Source organism: Dunckerocampus dactyliophorus, chromosome 5 (genome assembly GCF_027744805.1).
Source record: "Dunckerocampus dactyliophorus isolate RoL2022-P2 chromosome 5, RoL_Ddac_1.1, whole genome shotgun sequence".
Lineage (NCBI taxonomy): Eukaryota > Metazoa > Chordata > Actinopteri > Syngnathiformes > Syngnathidae > Dunckerocampus > Dunckerocampus dactyliophorus.
In genome coordinates, this window is record NC_072823.1 from 19,779,392 (window position 1) to 19,804,282 (window position 24,891).

Consider the following 24,891-nt stretch of genomic DNA (forward strand, 5'->3'; position numbering starts at 1 on the left):
TTAATCCCAAATTAGTAGAATGCAAAACATTTAATTGTACCGAAACAGTTACAGCAATTCACTATGTAAAAGTGCATATGAAAGAAAAAAACAGGAGAAGACACTCTGTTTGGTATTACGGCAATAAGCCCGTGTGTTCGTTTTCACACGCCGGTAGAGGATGAGCAGATTTTTTTTCTTCATTTCATGAACATAAATGTTCAATACCAATATGATGAGCAGTTTGTTGGCTAGGAGATTAAAAAGTGTGATGCTTCTGCTTGACAACATGAAATTAAACATCAGATCACCGCAGCTTCAGCCTTTTAATCTCATAATTAGGTTCTTTGCATGTGGAATGTGTTCCCAATCCAAATCACATTGTGCTATTGTAATATCACACAGTTTTTTAAATCATAGCACAATGACAACTATGCTACTAAACATATTCACGATTTTTGCACTACTTTCCTTGCACTACTTGTGTTATTGATGTGAAATTCATGCGCCATAATGTATGTTTTGACCATATGTGGCAGCATAGCATGAGGGTTGGAGGGCTGTCCATTTAGAAGCAGTATGCCATCAACTGCATCCATCCATGTGTGTTTCCCACAGCAAACATGTTTTGGAGGTTTGCATGATTTTGTATCCTTACTAGATGAGATAAATTTTTTCCAACTCATTTAGATCAATATTTGAATTGTGACATTGATAAAAAAAAATTTTTGATTCAGACGGTGCCTTTTAATTTTTACACCTCTTTGTTAAGTGGGACTGCAGTTTTGGAAAATCTGATGTGCTCTTGCACCTATTTGTGGGCCCGCTAAAAATAGGGCCCTGCTGGCAACACATGTGCCTCTATGATAGGCAGTTACAGAGACTTTCTTCACAGGCACGGGCTCCAAAGAAACACGGACAACATCTCAGTGGTAAGTTGGAACCATTTACCGCGATTATTTGGACCCCGAAAACTGAAATGAATGTTTAAATATTCTGTAAATGCCATATCTTCAGTTTGTATTTGATTACAACTTGATAGCTGCAACTATTTATAACTTTCTTCAATGCAAGTACTTTGCTTGGTCAGAGCAGCCAAGCATGGACTCTGTAATGTGTGTCTGAATATTGTTTGAATAAATATCTATACCCTTTTTGTGTTCTCCAGTGATGTAATTATTTCCATTTTCTTCTTTTTTAGGGGCTTTTATATGAGTAACAAAATTCAACTCAGATCCAAGACAGAGAATCTTGACAAGCTGTGGACGTGACCTTGTTTTATTTTGCGGGTGCAAATAGTGGATCGCACATTTTTGGTGAATTACTACAGTGAACAATGACTTCCAGGAGGCCAATGACTCGCTCTTTTTCTGCCAATGGGAGGACAAGCAGTTTCAGTGAAGAGGATAGCAGCTCTTCAAATGGCCGTCTCGAAACCCGCAATAATTACCTCTCAAATGTTAGGCCTGAAAACAGGTAAACATTCTTCATATGCACTGCATTTTTTGTTTTAACAACATACAGTATTTATATTGGTAAAGACAAAACAACTGCGTCCAGACCATTAGAACCCAAACCTTTAAAAAAATGTCAATTAATTTGGCTCTAATAAATCAAAAGTAAAGCTAAAACCAAATGAATACCACAAATGAATGTTGAAGAGGCGAGCCATCATTAGGCTACTTCACTATACAGATTTCAGTTATTCATTGACAACCCTTCGTTTGCCTCCTCTCTAAATAGCTATTCAAGGTATTCTCACTACAGACCAACGAGGTAATCCATATTTTTGAAAAATTCCTCCCAACTAACATTTTAACCACACAATCTGGTTCATCCCCTAGAATGAAACCTACACAAGTCTTAACAGTTAATGTAAATAAGTGTCCAGTTTTTGTCCGGTCTTGCATTCCGTTTTAAGTGAACAATATCAGTTTCAGTGTTGCATTGGCGCCCTGTTTTCCTCGGCATCCCAAAAGTCTCATTGTCAACCTCTCTCCACTACCAAAAATGTCTATTAACAATCTGTCCTTTAAAGAAAATTGAATGCACCATTGTGAGGATGAAATAATACAAAAGTATAAACGTACGCAGTGTTTCCCACATGACTGCAATCTATCTGTGGCAGTAGGTTACAGGGGTGGGTCACTGATGTCATTGTCTCATTTGCATAATTGGCCATGATGCAAAACTCTGTCCAGAGGGGAGATTTTCAAAAACTCCATCTCAGTGTTAGTATGTGGACAAATAAAATGCTAAATAAAATAAGGTTTCAAACCTTATTTAACAACATGAAGTTACTGACTTACGGGTGTTGGTTTAATTTCGTGCAGGGGTAGATGCACGTGCGTCCGCCTTATAACACACATGAGCGACTAAAATAAAGCATTCATGATGTTTCAGGGGCTCCATGTAAGTGAGTGCTGATTTTAAAGATAATTTAGACATCATTGTATAATATAATATCTCACTCTATTGATGAGCAGATGCGTTATAATGTGCAGCCAAGTCAGTTGTGTTATGTGCATATGACTTGTGTTAAGAAGCAGAGTTACGATGCTATCTACTGTACAGAGTTGTAATGACAAGCTACACAGACAGTCCCATTATAGTGTGTTTATGAGCAAGAACAAACAGGTAGTGCCAAATCTATTTGTGGCGCTCCAAATTATGGTGTGCCGCCACAAATAAATTAATGTATGGGAAACACTGGTACGTCTCTGTTTAAAAACCACTAATACATACAATCATGTTTTCTTCCAGGAGCACATTGTGCACTGTCATGGCTCAGCTCACTGAGGATATACAACCGTCCTTTGAGACTACGTTGAAGTCAAAGGCGGTGTCTGAAAACTGTAACGCAAAGTTCACCTGTGTTGTATCAGGTACGCCTGATCCATTTTCTACGCTGCTTAATCTATTCAGAGTCATGGCAGGGGCTGGAGCCTATCCCAGGTGACTTAGGACAAAAAGTACACTGCACCCTGATTGTGTGATTGTGTGAAGTTTCATGTTACATTTCTGAGTCAGTTAAAACTGGCACAAATTGTCATGGATGAGACGGGTTGTGACTAAGCTGCAAAAAAAGGAACTGACTTTGAATGTGCAAACAGAAGTGATAAAATGTGACTTTCATACATAAAACATGGTTCCTGTAACAACCATTCATTAGCCATATATCCATCCAATTTCTATACCGCTTGTCCTCATTAGGGTCACGAGTAAGATGGAGCCTATCCAGGCCGACTCTGGGCGAGAGGCAGGTTACGCCCTGCGCTGGTCGCCGACCAATTGCACCAATTCATCATAACAATCACTATTTCATTTTTATAGGTTACCCTGTCCCAGAACTAAAATGGTATAAGGATGATATGGAAATGGACCGTTACTGTGGACTTCCAAAGTATGAGATCCGCAAAAATGGGAAAACTCACACCCTGCATATTTACAAGTATGTGCCACACAAACATGAAAGGATAAATATATTTCTTTGGAAGACTGGAAATTACAATTTAGATTTAATTTGCCATTAATTTCTTTTTTTTCAGCTGCACACTGGATGATGCAGCTATCTATCAAGTCTCAGCTAGCAATAGCAAAGGTATTGTCTCCTGTTCTGGGGTTTTGGAGGTCGGCACCATGAGCGAATTCAAAATTCACCAGAGGTTCTTTGCCAAGCTGAAGCAGAAAGCGGAAAAGAAGAGGAAAGACTTGGAAGAGCACCCCAAGAAGGAGGACAAGGAAAATATTCAAAGAGAAGAGCCACTAGTTAATCCAGAGCCCCCTCCGAGGAAGCGCCTGATCCCGCTACCGGAGCCGGTCCCAGCAGCTAAAGGGCCTAAAGCTGTAGAGCAGCTGGGGGCTGCCACAGAGGCCAATGGAGTTAGCTCTTCTGACGTCAAAGAAACAGCCTCTGCGGCACCTTTGGACAATAGTCTGGAGAAGGACATACCGCCCCTCGAGGAACTCCTGGCCAAAAAGAAACCAAAGCTCACCAATGGTGTCGATGCCGGCGTTAACACCACCACAAACAGCAGCAACAGCAGAGGCCACATGATGGGGAACGGAGGTGAAAACTGCTATGACGGAGGAATCAGTTTGGCACAATTTCTGTCAGAGACACTCCAATCGCAGGCATTTGAAGAGAACCAGAATACCCCCCAAGTAGAACAACTACATGAGATGGACTTAAGTATCGCAAATACTAGGAAAGAAAAAGAAGGAGAACTTGACACGTTACAGAAAGACAAAGAAGAACATGAAACAACAGATAAGACGAAAGGAAACAATTCTATTATAGAAAGGGAGAAAGTGAAGGAGAAAAGGCTGCAGGAGGGCTCACATACAGCAGAGCAACCAAAACACCCCTCAGAGGTAAAACAATACAGAAAAGCTCACAAGGATCACGACCACCATAACATTCAGGCGTCCTTCTCGTCCATGTTACACACGGTCAAAGACTTCTTTTTTGGGAAGAGCAAAAGGGACTCTTACGAACACATTGAAAACAACGAGAAAGAACATGACCAGCCACCTAGCACAATCCAGCCTAAATCTCCTCAGTCACAAACACCGCCATCATATCGGCTGCACAGGAAGCATCAGCCAGAGGTGAATAAACCTCCTATGGACCAAGTTGTACCAATGGAAACTGATAAGCCAAAGGAACCTTCAGAATGCGTGGATATAGATCAACAGTTGCAGAAGCTCATGACAGCATGTGAACATGAAGTTGTGCAATTACCAGCTCTTGTATTACCAACCGAGAGCATAAAAGAGCCAACAAAATGGAGTATCAAGGTGGCTGATGAACCGGCGGAGAATATGGAGGTATCAACAGGGGAAGAGATCAGAGGTCTAGGTGAAGACATACCATTGACTGGCCTTCATGTTCTCACTGAGGTATGTACAGCAATCTTGAAAAGCAGCTGGCTGCCACTTGACTTGGGAGTTATATTTGGAATACGTTTGCGTGACAAGATAGTGAACTCAGTCAAGCTACGTCAGGGCCGAATCCTAAACTATGTTCACTACGACATGGTTTGGATTTTGAGTCGCAGCTCATAAAAAGCGGTGGGAAGTGCATTCTATGACTCAGGTAGATCGGTTGAGTTGTGGCAGCAATAAAACCAAAGTGATGCATTGAGTCTGTCCAGCCAATGCAAAGCTGTTTTTCATGAACCGGCATCACCAAACAGACGCAAGTCGAACAAACATGTGAGAAATGAGGAACCATAAAAGTAGAGCACTTTGTAATATGCGGGGGTGGGGGATGTTGTGCATCTTCACAGCGCACTATAAGCTAGGCCATGCATTATCTGTGGTGAGTGAGACAGCAGTGCGTCAGAGGACAAGCTCCAACCTGAATGCCAACGGCAGCTCTCACGTTACGTAGAGGCTTTGTAGGCTCTGTCTGAGGGCTAGTCAAGTGACTTTTGTGGCGGGTCTCAGCATGAGAAGGAGGGTCTTGTCACATTTTGCAAATTCCTCACTGCCAGCCCTCCCTTAGCCATCGCCAAAGCTTAAAAATAAACCCTCATGTAGACAAGAGGAAGTCAATGCGCCTCTTATCAGTAGATAGCCAGGAGAATTGGTTTGCATAGGCTATGAATACGGATCTATGACAGTCATGATGAGTGAATGCACTTTACTGTATACTATCAGCTAACACACAACTCATTTGGAAGTGATTTTTAATGCATGTAGATGCCTTTTCCAATATGTGTCATGATTTTCTTTCAAGACGGTTGTTCTCATCCCAAATGTATTTAATTTTTATTGCATTGCATGTCAATATTATATAGCTACAGTAATATATACTGTAGATTGACTAGCTGTGAAAAGCATTCAGTAGTGACTTTACTGATTAACATGTGACACGTGGGAAGAGGAACTGAAGTCAACAGGTTCAAATTGGGCCCATTTTATGGGCGATTTTATGACAGTATTGTCAGTATTATTAACTGCAAATATATGTTTACTGTGTGTGATGCTATAAGATACTGCATCGCCGGTGAGCAGCTTGAGGAAGTCTACTCCTTTATCTTTGTTTCCTCACACGATTGTGACACAATCACACTCTGTTTACAAACAGCTGAGCTTCATTTTTAGACTGAACACGACACCAGTTCCTTTCCATCGGAAGAACTAACTTCTTTTTTTTTCTCAGTAGTAACTACTGGCCGAACATGTCACAAGGCTGCATACAGATTCTGTAGCATTCTGAGTAGATTGTATTGAACAGCACACGGACCAGGCGCGAAGGGGAAAACCCCAACTACAGTATAACATACAGTACATAGTAGAAGTCCCCAGTGAAGTTATACCTACAGGATATATCGACTTTTTTGTGCACATTTACATTTTATGCATTTGGAATTATTTCCACAGTATGCATTTTAGTTAATTTAACTTTTTTTTTAATATAGTAAAACACATTTTCCCTGGTTTCTATGGACACATTCTTTGTATAAGCAGTGCACACCTGCCCAAAACGTGCAGGAATTCCCCTGGTCTTGGATTAAAATAACTTTATAGCTTGCACAAGCGGGTCAAGCAACTCTGGCAAAAGTTATTCTTTCTCATAAACGTCCACGCTCTTTTCAGCTTGACAGTGACATTTATCTTACACAATACCCACAAAGGTCTAGACAAAATTGATGAATCCAGTTTATTTCTGCTGGAAAAAATGAACTGTATTCAGATTTAATTTGTTAAAATGTCATAACATTACCTTGGGCCCATGCCTGTGTAAACAGAGCCACCTTTCACGTGACACAAGATAGGGACGCTCTTGAAAAAACGGACTGTCATAAAAAACAAGAATATACCGATCTGTTTTTGTTGTGGCGTTTTTAATACATTATATCTGCCAACTAATCATTGATTAACAATTAGTTCAGCACTCTTCATTTCTGTATGAGGTGCAAAATTGCAATGCAAAGAAAGCTGTTCTTTTCTCTGTTGCTTTATTATGATGCTGTACATGTCTCTGTCTATCAGTGTCAGTGGCAAATGTCTCTGATAGATCAACGATACAAAGCATGTTAAAATATAACACTGACTGAGGGCACACTCACACTGCTCTGCAGCATTCAGGCTTTGGCCATTTTACATATGCCATCATTTCATTATACAACACTACATTAGTGCAACATTCCAGACTTTGATTTTTATTTCTATTGAAAATAGAAGGGGGGAGTAGCGATTGCTTTAACAGTATGACACCCATGTTGAGCGAGAACGTACCAGACACAGTCACACCCACAGTAGAGTCACAAGTGTCTCCAATTAACCCAACATGCATGTTTTTGGACTGTAGGAGGAAACCAGAGTACCTGGAGTAAGCCCACGCAAGCACAGAGAGAACATGAAAACTCCACACACAGAGATCCAAACTGAGATTCAAACCCAGCCCCACCTGACTGTAAGGCAGACATTCTGACCACATGTGTCATACATGTTCCACTGTGCTGCCCGTATTAGATTTTACTCATTCAGAAAGAAATAAACATACACTAAAATGCTTTATTTGTTTGGTTTCCTGCAGACTGCAGAGCAAGACACTAAAGTGGTCTCAAGGGTGGATTTGGTTCTCTCACGCCAACAAGATCCAGCTTCACCACAGGCTCATCACCCCAGCGAAAGAGAAGGGTCTTCACTTGGCCAAGATATGTCTGTCTTGCCACAGAGCCAAACCATTCATGACGCAAGTTTCCCTCCATTATCCAGCATTTTAGAAGATAGCCAGGTTCCCCCTCCCAGTGTTATCTCAGCTATGGAGAGTAGTAGCCTCACCTCTGTGATGCCTGCTGAGTCTTTGCAAGGGAGAGAGACAAATATTGATAAGATGGACAAAGAAAGTGAACCTGACAAAGAGGTGAATCACCCTTTTAAGCAGTTACACGTGGAAGAGAAAACTGAAGTGAAATCAAACAAGCTGCCCGGTTCAGATATAAAAAGACTTGAGGTGAGTGAATTAATGCTGCGTTTGCTGAAAGAGACAATTGAGACAACAGAAAATAAACCACCCAATCAGACCCTTGCACCTCACTCTGATATGGAGGCAAGCAATTCACAGAGACAGCTTCCTAAAAAGGAGGTTGAACGCACTACAGTGACACAGGAAGTTAATGTAGGGTTTCCACCCTCTGCTGCCCCAGAGGTGGCTGACCTAGAAATGTGGCCTGAATACCTGCCGCCTTTGGTAGAAGAAAGCAAAGAAGAGTTAAAACACAGAGTACTACAGAGTTCAGAGTCAGGTTTTAGAAAGACTGAGACGGGAGGTGAAAAGAAGGATGAATTAACCGATGCTATACTCAAAGATGTGGAAGATAATTCATTTAACAGTCTGAAAAAACAAGAGATTTTAGGAGAACTTATTGAGGCTACAGAAATAGGGACAGGAACAAAACAACCAACAGAGGCAAACAACATGGATGAAGAGTCAAAGATCTTTACTGTAGTGCAAAACAGGCAAGATGAAACTAGTTTTGTGGAGAATAATATGGTGCATCAAGACAGTCATGAGAAACAGCAAAGTCCCCCAGAAAAAGTTCCACTTGCATCTTTGTGTATTGAGAACACAACAGATTTCAAAGAACCACCTGTGTCAAATTTAAGTCCAAATGAGCACTTTGCTATCCCAAAGATTGAAATAATAGAGCCTGAAGTCAAACAGTTCACTCTTCCCCTGACTATATTAGCACTCAACAAGATAGAATCAGAGCCACGTATTTTAGAAAAACACATAAAACCGGAGGCAATAGTCCGGGATACTGTTGATTCATCAGGTCTGTTGCCAAAGCAGAAAGCTCTGCATGGTGACAATAACCCTTCACCCACAGATAAAACGAAAGAACTGGAGCAATTGGATAACAAGACAGAAATAGCTGAGCAAGAGCAGGCAAGCATGAACGCTAGTGAGCAGCTCCCTCAGGTGGACTACACATCCATTCCCCAAATAAATGTTTCATGCGGCGATGATAAGGAGGATCATAAATTTGTAAACACCTGTGTTTCGGATTCCCTGCCGTCCTTTGAAACGCCTACTGTGCAATTGTTTGTGGTGCCACCAATTTCTGTCACGTGTCACAAGAATGAGAGTGAACTAAGGAAGCTCACTCACAGTGCGTGGACAGAAACTGAAACCTCAGTGGTCACACAGAGAGTCACACCAAGTGCTACGCTGCATGGTGCCAGTAGTGACATGACAGCCAAGTCTGAAAACCCTCAAGAAGACAGGGCATATCAAAGCTTCACTGAGAACACTTCGACTATGCCAAGTGTGGCTGTAGTACAGCAGGTGAATGACAAAGGACTGTCTGTGCATGAAACTACAGAGGACAACATTTACCCTGAAATACTCAAAGCAAAGCCCTTAAAAGAGGCTAAGACTGAGAATTCTGTGACTGTTGAGGACCTCCTCAGAAGCAGGATCTCTGCTGAAAGACTCACACACAAACCCCCAACTCACCCATCACTGAGCCCCGGCAGTATCCGCAAATTTATGACCAAGGCTGCTCAAGAGCTAGACATTGATGGTGGAATGGCGGTCCCTGTCATCACAGTGGATGACCACCAGAGTGACAGGGCGGATGAGGATCTAAGTGGCGCATCGACACCAACGTCATCAACACCAACCTCATCACTGTCCTGTGAGAGCAGCCCAAGGCTCAAACGAAGGGACAGTCTATCACTCATACGCTCCGCCACGCCTGAGGAGTTGGCCTCGGGAGCCCGCCGCAAGATCTTCATGCCCAAACCTAAAGAGGATGCCAATGGAGCTTCTGGGTCACTGGAAGCTCAAAACAAGAAGGAGACCCCTTATATGTCCCCGAGCCAGGCTCGCAGAGCAGCATTGCTCCAAGCTCCTGTAGGACAAAATACCCCACCGATGGAGAGGCGCTCTCCGCTGACGAGTCGCAGGAAGGCCACCCTGGAGGTACCAAAGGTTGTGGAGGAGCCACCCAAAGAGGAGCCAGCGAAGGCCATGAAGGAGGAGAAAGTTGTTGAAAAGAAGTACGACCCTCTGAAAGGTAAATTACAGATGTAGTCTGTGAGAATAAGATAATATCATGTGCGCGCAACATTAATATACTGTAGCTTCTTCACAGAAATCCAGTAAAATTTGCATGTAACAATAGATCCAGCATTTAATGATCTTAGCCTTTCACACACAAGCCAGCAAAATGGAACATTGCCATAACTTTGTGCACTTTTACAGAGAGACACCAAATCCCACCATCAGCTAATTAGACTCATGCCAAAGTCAGTGCCAGCCACCGGTGCAACAACAATTGGTTTCAACACAACAAGGCGAGAGACGTGTGTGTTGGGTGTTAGACTTGACATTCTGGTCCCAGCACTGCAAATACCCTTTCACTACCTCCTAAATCAGAAAATTGGAGGTTATCACCCCCCCACTCTGTGTCAGTGCTTTTTACACCGAACAGTGACCCGTTAAAAAGGGCACCGACACACATGCACTATGATAACAATTGGAGGAAACTCTTTGAGGTACATCATGGTCATCTATGACCTAAGTCTAGTTTTAGTGGTTGTGCTGTCTTGCTCACAAACGGTGGAAGGTAATGTACTTTTTATGTTATGGTGATAATAGTTCATAGACTGGCATCCGTCCAGTGGAATTTCATGAACATTGTAAACATTGGAGCAGGTTTTTGCCACCATGTATATTTACATCCTAATGCTTGCTCTGCACCTGCTTGGTCATGTGCCAACAGCGCCACAGGTCATCCGTAAGATCAGAGGGGAACCTTTCCCAGATGCCTCCGGACACCTGAAGCTCTGGTGCCAGTTTTTTAACGTCCTGTCCGACTCCACCATTAAATGGTTCAGAGATGAAGAGGAAATTCTGGAGGTCAAACGAAGGTAAATGGACCCCACGGATCACTGCAGCCAAGTTGTTGGCAGAATGGCATTTGTGTGCTACTATCAGGGGATATTCACAGGTAATAAACTGGTACTGTTATAAAACAAATGATGCTACAAGGATTAGGAGGATTTATTTATTTGGAGAGCACTCGGTGGCCTTCCGTCATTCTCATGTTCTGGCTGCAGCTCATGTGACTGTGAACCAACACGGAAACTGGCTAGACAGAGGAACTGTAATGTGACACAATATTTTTCCCATCTTCGGGGTCTATATATATATATATATGTGTGTGTGTGTGTGTGTGTGTGTGTGTGTGTGTGTGTGTGCGCTTTGTCGAATCAGCAGTCTGGGGGCACATGTCACGATGTTGCAGCGACACCTCGTGGACTACTTTGATCACTGAGTCTTTGTCTGTGCTCCTCATTGCTGTTTTGCATTTTGTCTTCAAGTGCAGGGGATGAAAGCCAGGTAGCACTGGCTGTTGTGCTGGCCTCAAGCCATGACTGCGGCGTGTACGGCTGCACGATAAATAACGAGTACGGCACCGACACGACCGACTTCCTCCTCAGCGTAGACAGTAAGAACAGTCAAGTTTGAGCCTTCAATCTCATCATTTAAATTCTGCTTTTATGATTCCTTTCATTCCCTTTATTCAGTTCTGTCTGATATACTTCTCAGAGAGGATTTGGAGGGTAACTATTAATTCAATGCACCATAACATTTTCTATTTATTCTACCTTGTAAATATCTCATATTATTTTCTTTAGTTGGAGAGGAGATAGAGATGACGCCGCTGATGTTCACCAAAGGTCTTGCCAACTCGGGCAGCTGGGGTGATAAGTACTTTGGCCGCATCATGACGGAGATGGCGAACATTGGCGAGGGTTGCGGCCATAAAGCCAGCAGAGTGAAGGTCATCTATGGCCTCAATCCCGTCTTTGAGTCAGGAAGCACTTGTATCATCAAGGTTCAGAACCCCATTGCCTACGGGACCAAGCAGGAGAGCAACCTTACAGACAGAAATATGGAGCTTACAAAACAAGTGAGCGAGAGAAGATTCATATTTAGATTAAATTGCTGCTTAGAAAAATTACACTTTTTTTATTTGAATTTTTTTCTGCTAGGAATGCAAAATCCAGAACATGATCCGAGAATATTGTAAAATCTTTGCAGCTGAAGCAAGAGTGATTGAAAACTTTGGCTCTTCCCTAGAGTAAGTCACACAGTGTACCCTCCTAATGGAAAAGTTGCAATCATTCCGAGTATGTTTTGTCTGCTTTACCTACAGAGTCATTCCTCAGTACCTAATGTACCGCCCCGCAAACTCTGTCCCATATGCCACAGTGGAGGCTGACCTCAAGGGGGTATTTCTCAAGTACTGCCTGACAGATCCTAAAGGCAAACTGATTGCACAGAGCGTCTCTGAGATGGAACAGAAATGTTGTACCTTCCAGCACTGGATCCATCAGTGGACACATGGCAACTTACTGGTCACTCGCATGGAAGGTACGACCACGCAGTGACACACATCCGCTGAAATTAAATGACCATGAACTACAAATGTATGGTTGAAGATGACCGTGATATATCGAATAATATTTTAATCTTGGCTAGGACCTCTGTGTGGCGTTTGCATGCCATCTCCTTCCCACAGTCCAAGAACATGCATGTTGGGTTAGCTGGCAACTCTCTAAATTGTCCATATGTAAATGGCGACCAGTCTAGGGTGTCCTCGAAGCACTCACACACGCCGCACGCAACACACGCACACACTCATAGCACTTTATTTGTTTGTTTGTTTGTTTGTTTGTTTGTATTAATGTCTCTTCTGTTGTTGTTGCTTAATTTATTGGTATTTATATTTCTGATGTTCTTATTCATTTTCTTGTGTTTTCTTTCTTTTTTTGGGAGAATGAACAGAACAAGAATTTCATTGCATAGCAGAACTACCTGTTTTACTGTGCATATGACAATAAAACTCTTGAATCTTGAACAGGATAAGTGGCAGAAAAAAAAGCATCTGGGTATTTTTGCCCTCCAAATATATATTAATAATTGTTATCCTTGCTGATGTTGGCCCTGGTGTTGTAATGGTATACACATATTCCCAGTCGGGGCCTCAGCACCCAACCATTGGAGATATCCAGTGCCATTCCTGAGTCCGGATAAATGGGCGGGTTGCGTCAGGAAGGGCATTTAGTGGAAAAACTCAAACAAACAACTGCCTCTTCTTCAGCGATCACCATTATTAAACTTAGACTCATGACTCCTCCCCTGTTGTTTACTAACTTGTCTCAGTGAGTCTGCTTTGGCAGCAGACCTGAGCGACAGTCTGAAAAGCTTGGGTAGACATTTGGCGCCACCTGTTGATTTGCATTTATAAATCTCTTGACCCCAAAAATAAAATGGGTGAATACAGTATTGCTGCTGCTGCTCGTGCTCATTGCCCGCTGCTGTGAATATCTCAGTGACGTGCTGTCAGGGGAGGCATTTATGGCACCTGCCATAATGAAAAATGTATATTAAAAAAAAGAATAATACCATAAAATAAATATTAATAATTGTCCATTGAAGTGTGTTATAAATGTATTTTCTGTATGATTCCAATCATTTTTAACATCGTCTGAAGTAAAAATCGCTGAGAAACAAATCTCTCCTCTCAGCTTAAGTTTTCAACCGAGCCTACCGTCTGCGCTGAGGCGCTGGACGGCATATAGGGGATGAGCAGCACTAGCTAGAGCTGGATTTTGCAAAAAGTTAAATGCATGAAAGATATGTTTATGCTCTGCTGAATGAATGGATGAATGAACTTGACTGCCAACATAAAGAATCGTATACCCAAGCTCAACAGAAGGTGATCAGACGTTTATAGTATCAGAGCTTTTTGGGGGAGTGTACTTCAAATAACTAAACAACAAACAAAATGTAAGAGCACAAATGTATTTCAGTTTATAAAATATAAAAGGGACAAAAAAGTATTCAAAAACAAAGTTTTAAACTAAATTGAAAGTGAATTATTCCCTCCTTTTCTTGTCTGTATACTAATTCTCGTGTGTTGCTGTGTTGCTGCTTGTCTACTTAACTGCTGTGAAACCTGGACTAAAAAAAGCCATATTGTGTTCTATTCTAATGATGCTGTGATTTTTGCAGGTGTTGAAACAAAGGTTACGAATGTTCGCGTCGTAACCAAGACTAAAGGGTTTGTATTATGATTGCTATCAACTGATATTCAAAATTTTTGATGTTGCTTCTGCATTATATGGAACCCCTTTGTGTTTCAGATACCAAGGCTTGACAGACAGCAGCTCCCCGGACGTCTTTGACAACTTCTTGACTGTCCACCAGTGCAACTACTATTGTGGACTTCTCGGCCTGCGCCCACTCAAGACTTTGGATAATCTGCAGCAGTCTGCCAAGACAAAGAGCTCCAGGAGTCCTTTGCTTAACCGTAAGTTGACTCCAGGCTCCGGCAGCCCGCAGCTGCAGCGTAAAGGACACAGCCCTCAGATGGCCCGAAAGGCTAACTCGAGCCCAAAGGTGACGAGAAAGACAGAGCAGAGTGATTCAAACGGGAAAGTGAAAGCTGCTGAAACCACTGGTGTTCTTGAAATGAGGTAGGAAAGTGTTTGATGTTTCTCTCTAGTTACAGGCAACTATGAAACAACAAATTAATTTCTCATAATGTAGAATGAATGTGAATAACTATGAAGACATCTGTCCCCCTGCTAGACAGTTGACTAGAATATAAAATCTTTAAAATGGACATTTTTGACCAGTGTTCTTAACTCTTCCACACTGGGTCTCATTAGAATTGACTATACACTACTGAATCATCACAAACACGTGCTTCAGAGTCTTATCAGCTTTATAAGTCAACTCTCTAAGCCAGATGTGTCACAGCAGAAGATCAACAATGACTGTAATCTTGAAGACTTGCTGAAAAAAAAGTACATTTTTTTTGTGTTTTGTTTTAATTTGCACATCATGAAATGTCCCCGTTACACACTGCATGTTCATCTGTGATGCAAAATCTGTGTGCAAAGGGCATCATTTTTTATTTTTTAACAACTTCAGCTTTAAAAATACACTGCAAATCTACACTTCATTAGGTACACTTGCACAACTATACAAAAAAATCTGCCTTATTATTGATACATTTTGACTGTCAGAGAGGGTATTAAGTTAACGATACGTTTATTATTGTGATTTTAGTTTGCACTATGTCATACTGATAGCTGTTTCTAATATTGTAATTTTGTTACCTTATTTAGGTGCAACAAATTAGTGCAGTTCTACACCACTGCAGTTTTGCTTTAACCACCTATTTACAGTCCTCCTCAGCCAAAATAAGGTGCTTATAGATCAACTATGCTATAGTGCAGCTTAACATGCAGTATGTTTGCAGCTGAAAAGCTGCTGAGTGAGTTCCAATGCTGTTATCTGGACCTGACCCATGGACACACTGGGCAAAGTAGCATTAAAAACAGCAGACTCAGGATTTTTCACACGGATGTGGCTATGCAAAGCTCCTCAGGTACGTCAGCCAAAGCACTAAGCACAATACTACACACATTTATAGCAACACCACACAGACTTGAACATTTCTTATCTCTCGCAGCAATTAGCACGTGTTTTGCAAAGACAGGAAGGGTTTGGTTTTTAAATTCTTGGTTAATAATCAACACAAATCTTCAAATGAGCCACTCAAGTTGCATTCAATGTTCACTTGCATGAAAAAAATTCAAATAAAAATTAAATAACACTGTTATTTCAGGCATAGTGACGTGCATTTAAATGCTTGGATGGTGTAGCTGTACATAAAACACAAAAAAGGGCTTAATATTGTGTTTAGTGTGAAAAAACTGTTTGTTGAGCAAGTGAGTGAGAGACAGAAGTGTAAATGAGCCTTTTTAATGTTTGGTATGTTACACCATGTCAAACTAATATATTTTTAATAAAAATGTAAAACCTTTTGTTTTTGAGTAGGATTCATTTGGGTCTTTTTTTGTTTATTTTTCCACAAAGTACAACTATACATTTCATAATCGATTCTTTGAACAATGTGAAATTACTAAACGTTCATGATTTGGACTATTTACATTTGTCATTGTTTCCTGAGGTATTTTATTTTGGAGTCTTTTTAACTCTCTGCCTTAAAAAAAATCTAATTTACAATATATAATACATGGTAGATATACATTTGTATTAAAACATACTGGAGTATGTAATACGCTGAAAAATAGATCAAAATCTTTAAAGCTATATTTGTTTGATTTCTAGTCAAAAGTTGTAATACTTAATATAAGACACTATCCAAGTGAATATCTGTAAAAAGATAAATTGCCCTAGTTTAGTGATTGTGTCTTATATTAAATGCCAGAAGGTAAACTTAAAGGCATAGTTCAGATTTTTTTACATGAAAATGTATGACATCCCCGACAGCAGTGTAATGCATCAACAGTGGGTTACCCCCACTTCATCCCATTAGCCGACTTCTGGTCGGATTTTGCTGATAAGGAACGTAGTTCTGCTTAGTTGGTGGGGCCACCTAAGTAAACAAACAGTATGCGTTCAAAAGAGTAATACATTTGCATCACAAAAATGCCTCCTCGAAAAAAATCAGACCTCGCAATCTCTCCTGTCGTATCACTGCGCGTCCATTGTTGTGTATGTGTTCCACAGTGGATGAACACACTGTGGAACACACACACAACAATGGACACGCAGTGATACTGTCATGTTCCACATGACAGTTTAGACTTATGGGTTTGGTTTTCCTTTGTTCACTGACATTTGCTTTTTATTGTGCTCTTATTATGCTATATCCATTTCCTGTTTTGCACAGTTTCTCAGCTGTTCCCCGTTAGCAATCAGCAGGCTTCTTAAGCACAGCATTGTCACTGGGACAATGTTGGACTACTACGTTTGCGTGGAATTATTGGAAGTGATTTCAATGGTGAGTTTATGTCATTCTTTACTCCTACTTTGCTTTGGACCTGTCCGTGCTCCACGGCAGCCCAAGGCACAGTTGCATTCGACTCCTGCTGAGATCCACCCCATGGTGAAGTCGCCTCCAGCTCGTGCTCCACGCCAGGCAGAGTCCAAGTCTGTATTGTATTACTCTTTTGAACGCATATTGCTTTGAGAAGCCAAACTCTTTACTTAAGCGGCCCCACCAACTAACCAGAACTACGTTTCCAATCACAGAAATCCGACCAGAACTCGGCTCAAGGGATGATGTGGGCGATAAGTCACTGTTGACGCACTACCCTGCTGATGGGGATGAAAAAATCAGAACCATCAAATGTGTGTTTCTGCTGCATAATCTACATTTATACATGTGTCATAAGTATCCAAAGTGGAAACCAGTGTAACTGAACTGGTGAGAAGGATAGAGATGTTTTGCTTCCTCTACATACAAAGCACATCTTGAGGGACGCTGCAGCACTGACAGCACCTGGACAAAAACACAGTGGCGTTTGCGACTGTGCTCCACGAGCCTTCAAATGAGATTGTCCCGTTGTTGACAGCACTGGAAGAGAAGTCATATGAGAAGTCAGAACAAAAAAAAAATCCCCTTAAGGCATCAGTGTATTTCTTCAAATACGGGCCTCTGCTCAGATACACGCCATCCCTCAATTAAGTCAATTTAACAAAAACATCATTTCCACCAAATGGTACAGTTCGGCTCAGTACGGTTAACATTTCCACTGCGGGTAAAATAGCTGTATGAGTTTCATAAAGACTGTAGTATGACTCCATAGCAGCAGACCAGCACGGGACTCGCCAGTGAATTCAGCAAAGAAACACTATGTTACTGTAACTTTCCTGATTTTGTGAGTTATTTCAAGGCTTTTTAATGTATTTCTGTGCAATGCCAGTTTTCATGAATAACTGGCTAACTACCGCACTCCAAGGGCAGGTAAACAATTAGACCAGTTCTCAATTATTTTCTGTCAGACGTTGTCATCTATTTTATGACATGACGTTGTAAAAACTTAATGTTGTTCTGGCTCCAAATACATTATTTATAGGACGCAAAACTATCGTAAATGGACAAATAAATAGAAAATTCTAATGTGACACATTCCCATTGTAACACAGAAGTAACAATGTCTGATACTCTGCAATTGAGAGAGAAAACGGCCCCAGTCTGTCTATTTGAGGACGTACATCAAGTAAAGGCCTACCTAGCAAAGAGGTCGTTGCAGCAGGTTTGAACGTTAGCATCTGTGCCATTAAAAACAGACTCCCTGAACAAGTTCACACAGTCGAGTGGAGGGACAAAAAGAATCCCTGAGGATGAAAAAAAAAAAAGTAAGAGCCACACACAAGAAGGTAGAGATTCAGCCCATAAAAAAAAAATTATTGAGCGCCTACCTGCGATGCAAGCATTGACAAGCGACACACACGTGCCCGTCAGCATGGATCGCAGCACCAGACCTGAGATATCACCTCTTCTAGATGGGCATATAGAGGCTTTGGTAAGAGAAAATGGTCTGTGTCAAACATCATTAGAGGGAAAAAAGACAACACGCTATAAGGCATAGTGAGGTGCTACTTACAGAGGCCTCCAATCATGATGCCAAGGGAGCTGAAGTTGGCAAAGCCACACAGAGCATAAGTGGTGATTATTTCCGATCGCACCTGTAACAGTAAGAATAAGGATGGGTGGAATCCTATTAACAGTACTTATCAATTCATTCTTCTATTGAATTTGTGCAATGGTATAGAGCATTACTACAGCCTACTTAGAGCTGCTTCTAACACTGTACACCCTAAATATGATGCAGTGCAGTTCTACACCTCAGTGAGCATCTAAACCAAGGGTGGTTGCCGTTTCTGAACTGTGAAACCATATAAATGTTTCATTGCCTCATGATTATTATTAGTTATGGAAACAAAGGGACTTGTATTATCTTGTTGCATCAACTAATAATATAAATAATATCTAATATGATAATAATGTATATTATATTTGTATATTATAATAAAAAATAACTGAGTTAAAAGTAAAGAAAAATGAGCAATTTCTGAGTTTGACACCTGTGATATATCATCCACAATCCTGTTAGACATGAACACCCATGGCTTTCTCTGTTTTGTGCGTTCTAAAGCTATAAAAACAGATAAAAAAGAGACAGCTCATTACGACACGTAATGGCTTATGCTGCCTACAAAGCCTGTTATTAAAACATCTCCAAAAACCTCCAACAAGGCTTTATGGTTTTATATACATGCTGTGACCATGTAGTAACGGGTTCATTCATGATAATGATATAATACTTACTAGTATTTTGGTCCTTATAAGCATTGATGATACCAATGAATTAAATATCACTTACTGTACACAGGAATTAATTTTACTGAGCAGTAAAGCTGGCCTAAATGCACAATGTTTATTACTTGCACCACTAGATGACAGTATCGCTCTGCAAACACCTTAATGTTCCCTGTCCAGTACAAAGAGTTACTAGTTTTACTTTATTTTTACACTCACTGAAACCCATTGTCTTTGCCCGGCAACAACTGCGTCCAGCCCGTTGAGTCTGTTGGTCTTCAATGCAGATAACTTCTCGTAGGCCACAAACTCGTTGAGGAAAAGCTTTATGCCAATCAGCTCGGCAATGGTAAAGCTCTCCTCATATGGGACTCCCATCATGAAGGCCACAGGCATGAAGATGTATGAGCAAAATAACTGCAAAGTAAGAAGACAGGGAATGAAGTATAGGTGTACCTAATGTTGTGGCTGGTGACATTATCACTATAACGTACCTGAAATGTGACATCAGGATACCCCACCATCCCTCCGAGCCAGCTCAGGGCTTGATTGATGAAGGCAAGGATGGCGAGAAAGGCGATGAGGTTTGCTGCAATGTTGGCAACCAGGCCTATGGATGCAGATGCTCCACTGCTGGCTGCCTCCAGGATGTTCTGCTCATCTCTATGGAGAAATGTGAACCGAATGAGGACAAATCAAATTATTATCTTCAGTAAATGACATATACATACCCACAAGCCACTTTGATATTCTTCTCTGACTTGAAGGGGCTCTCTTCTGTCTCTGGGTAAGAAAGCTTGGACATGGCCAACGCACAAGGAGCAGCCATCACAGAGGCTGATATCAAGGAGGACGCATCAATCTGCAACATAGAAAGACATTCCTTTCAGGCCAGGTCAGAGGTGAATCTGTAACCTTTTTCATATTAATGATATATCACCATTACATTTTTATACAGTATTAAGAAAACACTACTTTCATGAACAGATCTTCTTCAAGATCTTCTTCCCTTAAGAGATCGTAAGGCAGGGGTGTCCAAACTTTTTCTGGCAAGAGCCGCATACATAAAAATGTAAGAATGTGGGGGTCACTTTGATACATTTTGTACGTTAAAAATGCTTAAATCAATCCATCGTAGGTCAATATATATTAAACTATCTGACAAAAACGGCGTGACTGTTTCTCTTTACCCCAAATGAGATGAATGCGCCCATGACGCTTCCGGCAATGGTGGCAAATCCCCCCGTCATGACAGCATGCATCTCAGACTTGGTCATGTCCTTTAAGTAGGGCCGAATCAGCAGCGGTGCCTCTGTCTGAGGCACAAAAATGGAATGGATGATTTGTAAAAACAATGCGGCAAGATTTTTTAGCGTGTCTGAGGGGAAAATGTGTGAGGTCAGAGGTCACTTGCTGAACTTAGCTTACCTGGCCGATAAATATATTGCCTGCAATGCTCAAGGTCTCTGTGGGAGAGGTCCCCATTGTTACCTGCATAACCCATGAGATCTACGTGGAAAAAAACACATGTGGTCAAACTCAGGCATCAAGTGACACGCACTCACCTCCTCGGAAACATGTATTAATATAGCGTGTACCTTCAGAATGAGCCACTGCATTATGCCTAGGAAGTAAAGCACTGACATCACGCTGCTGAAGAACACAACGATAGGCAGAGCCTGGGGAGGACAGCAGTTAATATATTACTGTATACGTACGTTTTCATTGTTTTAAAGGAAAACTTCACTTTTTTGGAATTTTGAACACATACGTCACATACGTCTGTTTTCTGTGCGTTGTAACGATATACCGTAAAAATAGATAAAGTAGAAGCAGAGAAACGAACATCTGCACCTACCGTTAACAAACTCAAAAACACAACAGCACTGGCGGCATCTCGAATATGTAGCGTTACCTTTTGTAGTGGTCTGAGGTGTTGTGAGCGCGGCGTTGTGAGCGCGGCGCTGACGCACTGCGGGTGAGTCTGTGGAGAAGCTCATCGCTAGCCGGCTAGTAAGAACTCGGTGTGTTCTGGAACAGTGTCAGTGCGCCAGTAAGTAGTTTGATCGGCGTAACAGTGTTACTAATAATAACAACAATGTTGCTGTAGCTCGGTTAAAATGCACATCACATTATATGTAAATGAAGCGTTGTTGCCGCTTTTTGGACACTTTTTCAGACAACTTTATAGGTGGAATATGTTTGTCCCATACGTGCAGTAATGAGATGTCTCTTTTTATCTGTTTATATATCTTTAGAACGCACAGAAAAGAGAAACACATGTGTTCATGTCTCACATAAGGATTGTGGATGTGCAAAATTCCAAAAAAGGTTTTCCTTTAAGCCATCAAACTACACTGCATCATCTGTATGCCTACTTGAAAGGCAAAGATGCCTCCGATCAAATCTCCAAAAACAAACGAGGAACCTTCTTTGGTGTAGTCCAGGAAGATCTGAAACATGTGAGACAAACGTAGGTTACATAGTCTCTTTGCACTCACATGCATTTGGTGGAGATGATTATCAGCTAAAATCACATCAAATTGAATTGAATTGAGTACAGTACTGGATACTGAAAACCAAAAATCTGTTTGATGTGGTCATTACAGAATTATAGTTCATTCAACCTGTAATTACAGAAAAATGGTATCTGAATTCAAATAAATAGAATTAAATAATTTTTGTATCTTCATACTCTTCTGTGTGTGTGTGTGTGTGTGTGTGTGTGTGAATGTTAATTGTGATATATATGATAAAGCATGACCCGCGACCCTGGGGAGGACAAGCGGCAGAGAAAATAATGAATGAACGAATGATAAAGCATGATGTCGCTTTTTTATTTGTTATTTATCAGGTGTTTTTATTAGTATTTTTTGTATTTCTTACACGCTCTAATTAGTCTGTATTTTTAGTTTTCTGTATAATTGTTGCTATTATAATTAAAATGATTATTTTTGTATTTTTTCATGCTCACATTAGTCAGTATTTTTTGTTTTTGTATTATTATTATTATTAATAATAACAATAATAATAATATTGCTATTTTTTTCTTACCTGCTCCAATTAGTTGATGGTTTTTAGTTTGTTTGTATTATTATTATTAATAGTAGTAGTATTAGTAGTACAGTAGTATTGTTATTACTATTATTATTATTGTCCATACATTTTTGTCCTGCTTGTCCTCACAAAGGTCTTGTGTATGCTGGCGCCTAACCCAGCTGTCTTGGGGCGAGAGGAGGGCTACACCCTGGACTGGTCGGCAGCCTATGAATAATAATAATAATTGCATTCTCAAATTTTGACATATTTTAAAAAATTACTCTGTGTATTATTATTCGTGTTATCTTTTTTCCTCACATGCTCAAATTAGTAGTTTTTTGTTGTAATGTTATTATGTTATTATTAATATTAATATTGTTATTTTGGAAATTTCTTACATGCTCAAATTAGTCAGTATTTAATTTTATTTTTTTGTTGTAGTTTTTATGTATTATAATTGTACAATTGCTATTATTTTTTGCATGCTCAAATGAGTGATTTTTGTTTTTTGTGTTATTATTATTATTGTATTGTCAAATGTGTCTGAAATGTTTTAGTAATTTTTGTAATCATCCATTCTTATCAGTATTAGTAATAGTATCTTTTTTCTGACATGCTGAAATGTAACTAAAGTGAACTAAACGCTAAACAAAATTAGATATTACAAAGACCGAAGCACCTGCACTTGTCGTCCAAGCCACTGGAAGGCAACGAGTCCAGGTTGCGTCCTGATAACAAAAAGTCCAATGCAGAACTGCAAGCCAAGACCCCAAAACACTGGTCTCCATGTCACCTGGAAGTCAACACACAGCAACACACTTTGACCTCTCGGGTGTAACACTATCTGTCAGGAAGCCTCCATAAAACGTTGTGTTTTTGCAAGGAAGCAACTCAGAAAAAAAAAACCCATAGGATGACACAAGGCCAAATGATATCCAAAGTCTCAGGAAGAAACACATGAGAGATAAGTGCGTAGATAACTTAGATAGCTATCCCGTCCGTACCAGAACTCACCGCTGTCCTGTGTGCTGAGCAGGCGAACACGAGCAGGACGAACATGCATATGCCTCCGAAGGAGATAAGCTGCTCAGGGCGTTGCCTGGTGTCTAGCACCAGCCACAACACTAGCAGCAGCACCACGATGACGATGAAGACCCTGACAGACGCACACCTCTAGTCAAACGCCTTCTAATCTAACACAGCCTTTCAATCAGCGTATCCACTCACCATTTAATCCACCTTAAATTGGATTTGAAGCATTTCAATACAGGTCTGAAACAACGACTGATACTTTCCCCTTTGTACTTCTTCACTAGGTCGTAGGACTTAGACACAACTGCCAAACAGGTGAGGACCACCAAGGCTGTGGCCCTCTGGAAATCCAAAACACAGGCTGTAACAAAGTATGCCACATATCCTGTCGGACCAGGAAAAAATAGTTAAAATTCATAGAATGGCTTTCAAATGGGACATTTTACTTTGAAATGCATGACTGTACCTGCTCCAAGTATGCCCAAGATTGTGTACTTGAAGGTTTGGGAGTGAGCTTTCAGGTAATCCTCGGTGGCGATAATCGGCCTGGAAATTTGGCTGAAGAACACAAGAAATCCCCCATTGTGCATTCATATAACACTTTGTTGAATTGATTCATTATGGATTCATATGCATTCAAGTGCCAACAAAAAACAGAATGACACCCATGTGCACTGCCGAGGCATAACATGATGCACCTGCATCCCAAACACAATAAACAACCACGTAGAGTCCATCACACACACCTTAAATATGAGCCCAGTCCCTTTCTAGACGGTTCGGCTTGCTTTTTCCTGCTGTCAGTATCCGCTATGTAGTCCTCCTAGGAGAATCTGGTTATTTTATTCTTTATGGTTGTGCTCTCCCTTTCAAAAAAAAAAAAAAACAGCCACACATACCTCTATTTCAAACGCCTGGTTGCACACTCCGTTCCCATTGGCCAGGTTTCCATTCTTGAGTTGAATATTATTGCTTTCCCCTGCACACAGAGAAAAAACACAGGGTTGAGTCCTGTGCAAATATGCTGCACCAAGTGATAAATTAGTTCCAATACAGGCTTGTTTTAGCCAGTGCAAAATCAAAAAGAAGAGCTAAATGGCTTACTCATTGTGCGTGCTGCTCAACTCAGCTGCCCTATGCTGCGCTCGTCCAATACACTGCAGGGAACTACAGCCTGCCCCTTCAGGCCTTTTCACCTTATCATTAATTGACAGACACATTATGTACTGATCCCACCTGTGCAGGGGAAGTACGGGACAAGGCGTGAGTGAGATAGTAAACCAACTTAATCAAAGGACCTTCTGGAAGAATGTGATTTATCACATTATATTAGAACCGTGTTATAAACCCATAGCAGTTGATGTGCTTGGTCGTACCGCCTTTTTAAAGCCCACACAGAATGATACATTTGAACGCAAATTGTATATTTTGAAAGCAGGGGAAGCACTACACAGACAGAAAGGTATTATTAAGATATGTTGATTATTTTAAAATAGAGGGAGTAACTTCACATGCAGCATTTATTTGGAATTTATGTCATTGTGTAATTTGTTTATCACATGTCATCCATATTAAGTTTATGAAAAGTAATGCAGTGCAATCTGGATTTTTATTTCCCCCACGGTGATGATTCATCATTGTTTTTAATGGCTGAACTTTGTTC

General features: G+C 40.9%; 2 protein-coding genes across 2 annotated transcripts; one reads left to right on the top strand and one right to left on the bottom strand.

Annotated features, from left to right (window-relative positions):
* Positions 1–677: 677 nt before the first annotated feature.
* On the top strand, positions 678–15,777 carry alpk3a (alpha-kinase 3a). The gene is made up of 15 exons (XM_054777865.1): positions 678–911; positions 1,181–1,455; positions 2,743–2,864; positions 3,313–3,430; positions 3,528–4,881; positions 7,301–7,405; positions 7,529–10,016; positions 10,725–10,872; positions 11,326–11,453; positions 11,533–11,568; positions 11,644–11,918; positions 12,001–12,089; positions 12,165–12,382; positions 14,027–14,075; positions 14,158–15,777. The coding sequence occupies exons 2-15, from the start codon at positions 1,316–1,318 to the stop codon at positions 14,492–14,494; spliced, it is 5,607 nt and encodes a 1,868-aa protein (XP_054633840.1). The 5' UTR covers positions 678–911; positions 1,181–1,315; the 3' UTR covers positions 14,495–15,777.
* Positions 15,778–17,166: 1,389 nt separating this feature from the next.
* slc28a1 (solute carrier family 28 member 1) lies at positions 17,167–24,336 on the bottom strand. Its single transcript, XM_054775819.1, has 18 exons — positions 24,333–24,336; positions 24,128–24,207; positions 23,975–24,051; positions 23,695–23,786; positions 23,424–23,613; positions 23,211–23,352; positions 22,876–22,989; positions 21,536–21,610; positions 20,756–20,836; positions 20,586–20,666; positions 20,348–20,473; positions 19,889–20,019; positions 19,652–19,820; positions 19,377–19,574; positions 18,442–18,523; positions 18,257–18,355; positions 18,067–18,172; positions 17,167–17,408 (listed from the first exon to the last, which is right to left on the bottom strand). Exons 1-18 carry the CDS (start codon positions 24,334–24,336, stop codon positions 17,288–17,290), a joined length of 1,968 nt encoding a protein of 655 aa, XP_054631794.1. The 3' UTR covers positions 17,167–17,287.
* Between the last annotated feature and the right edge of the window lie 555 nt (positions 24,337–24,891).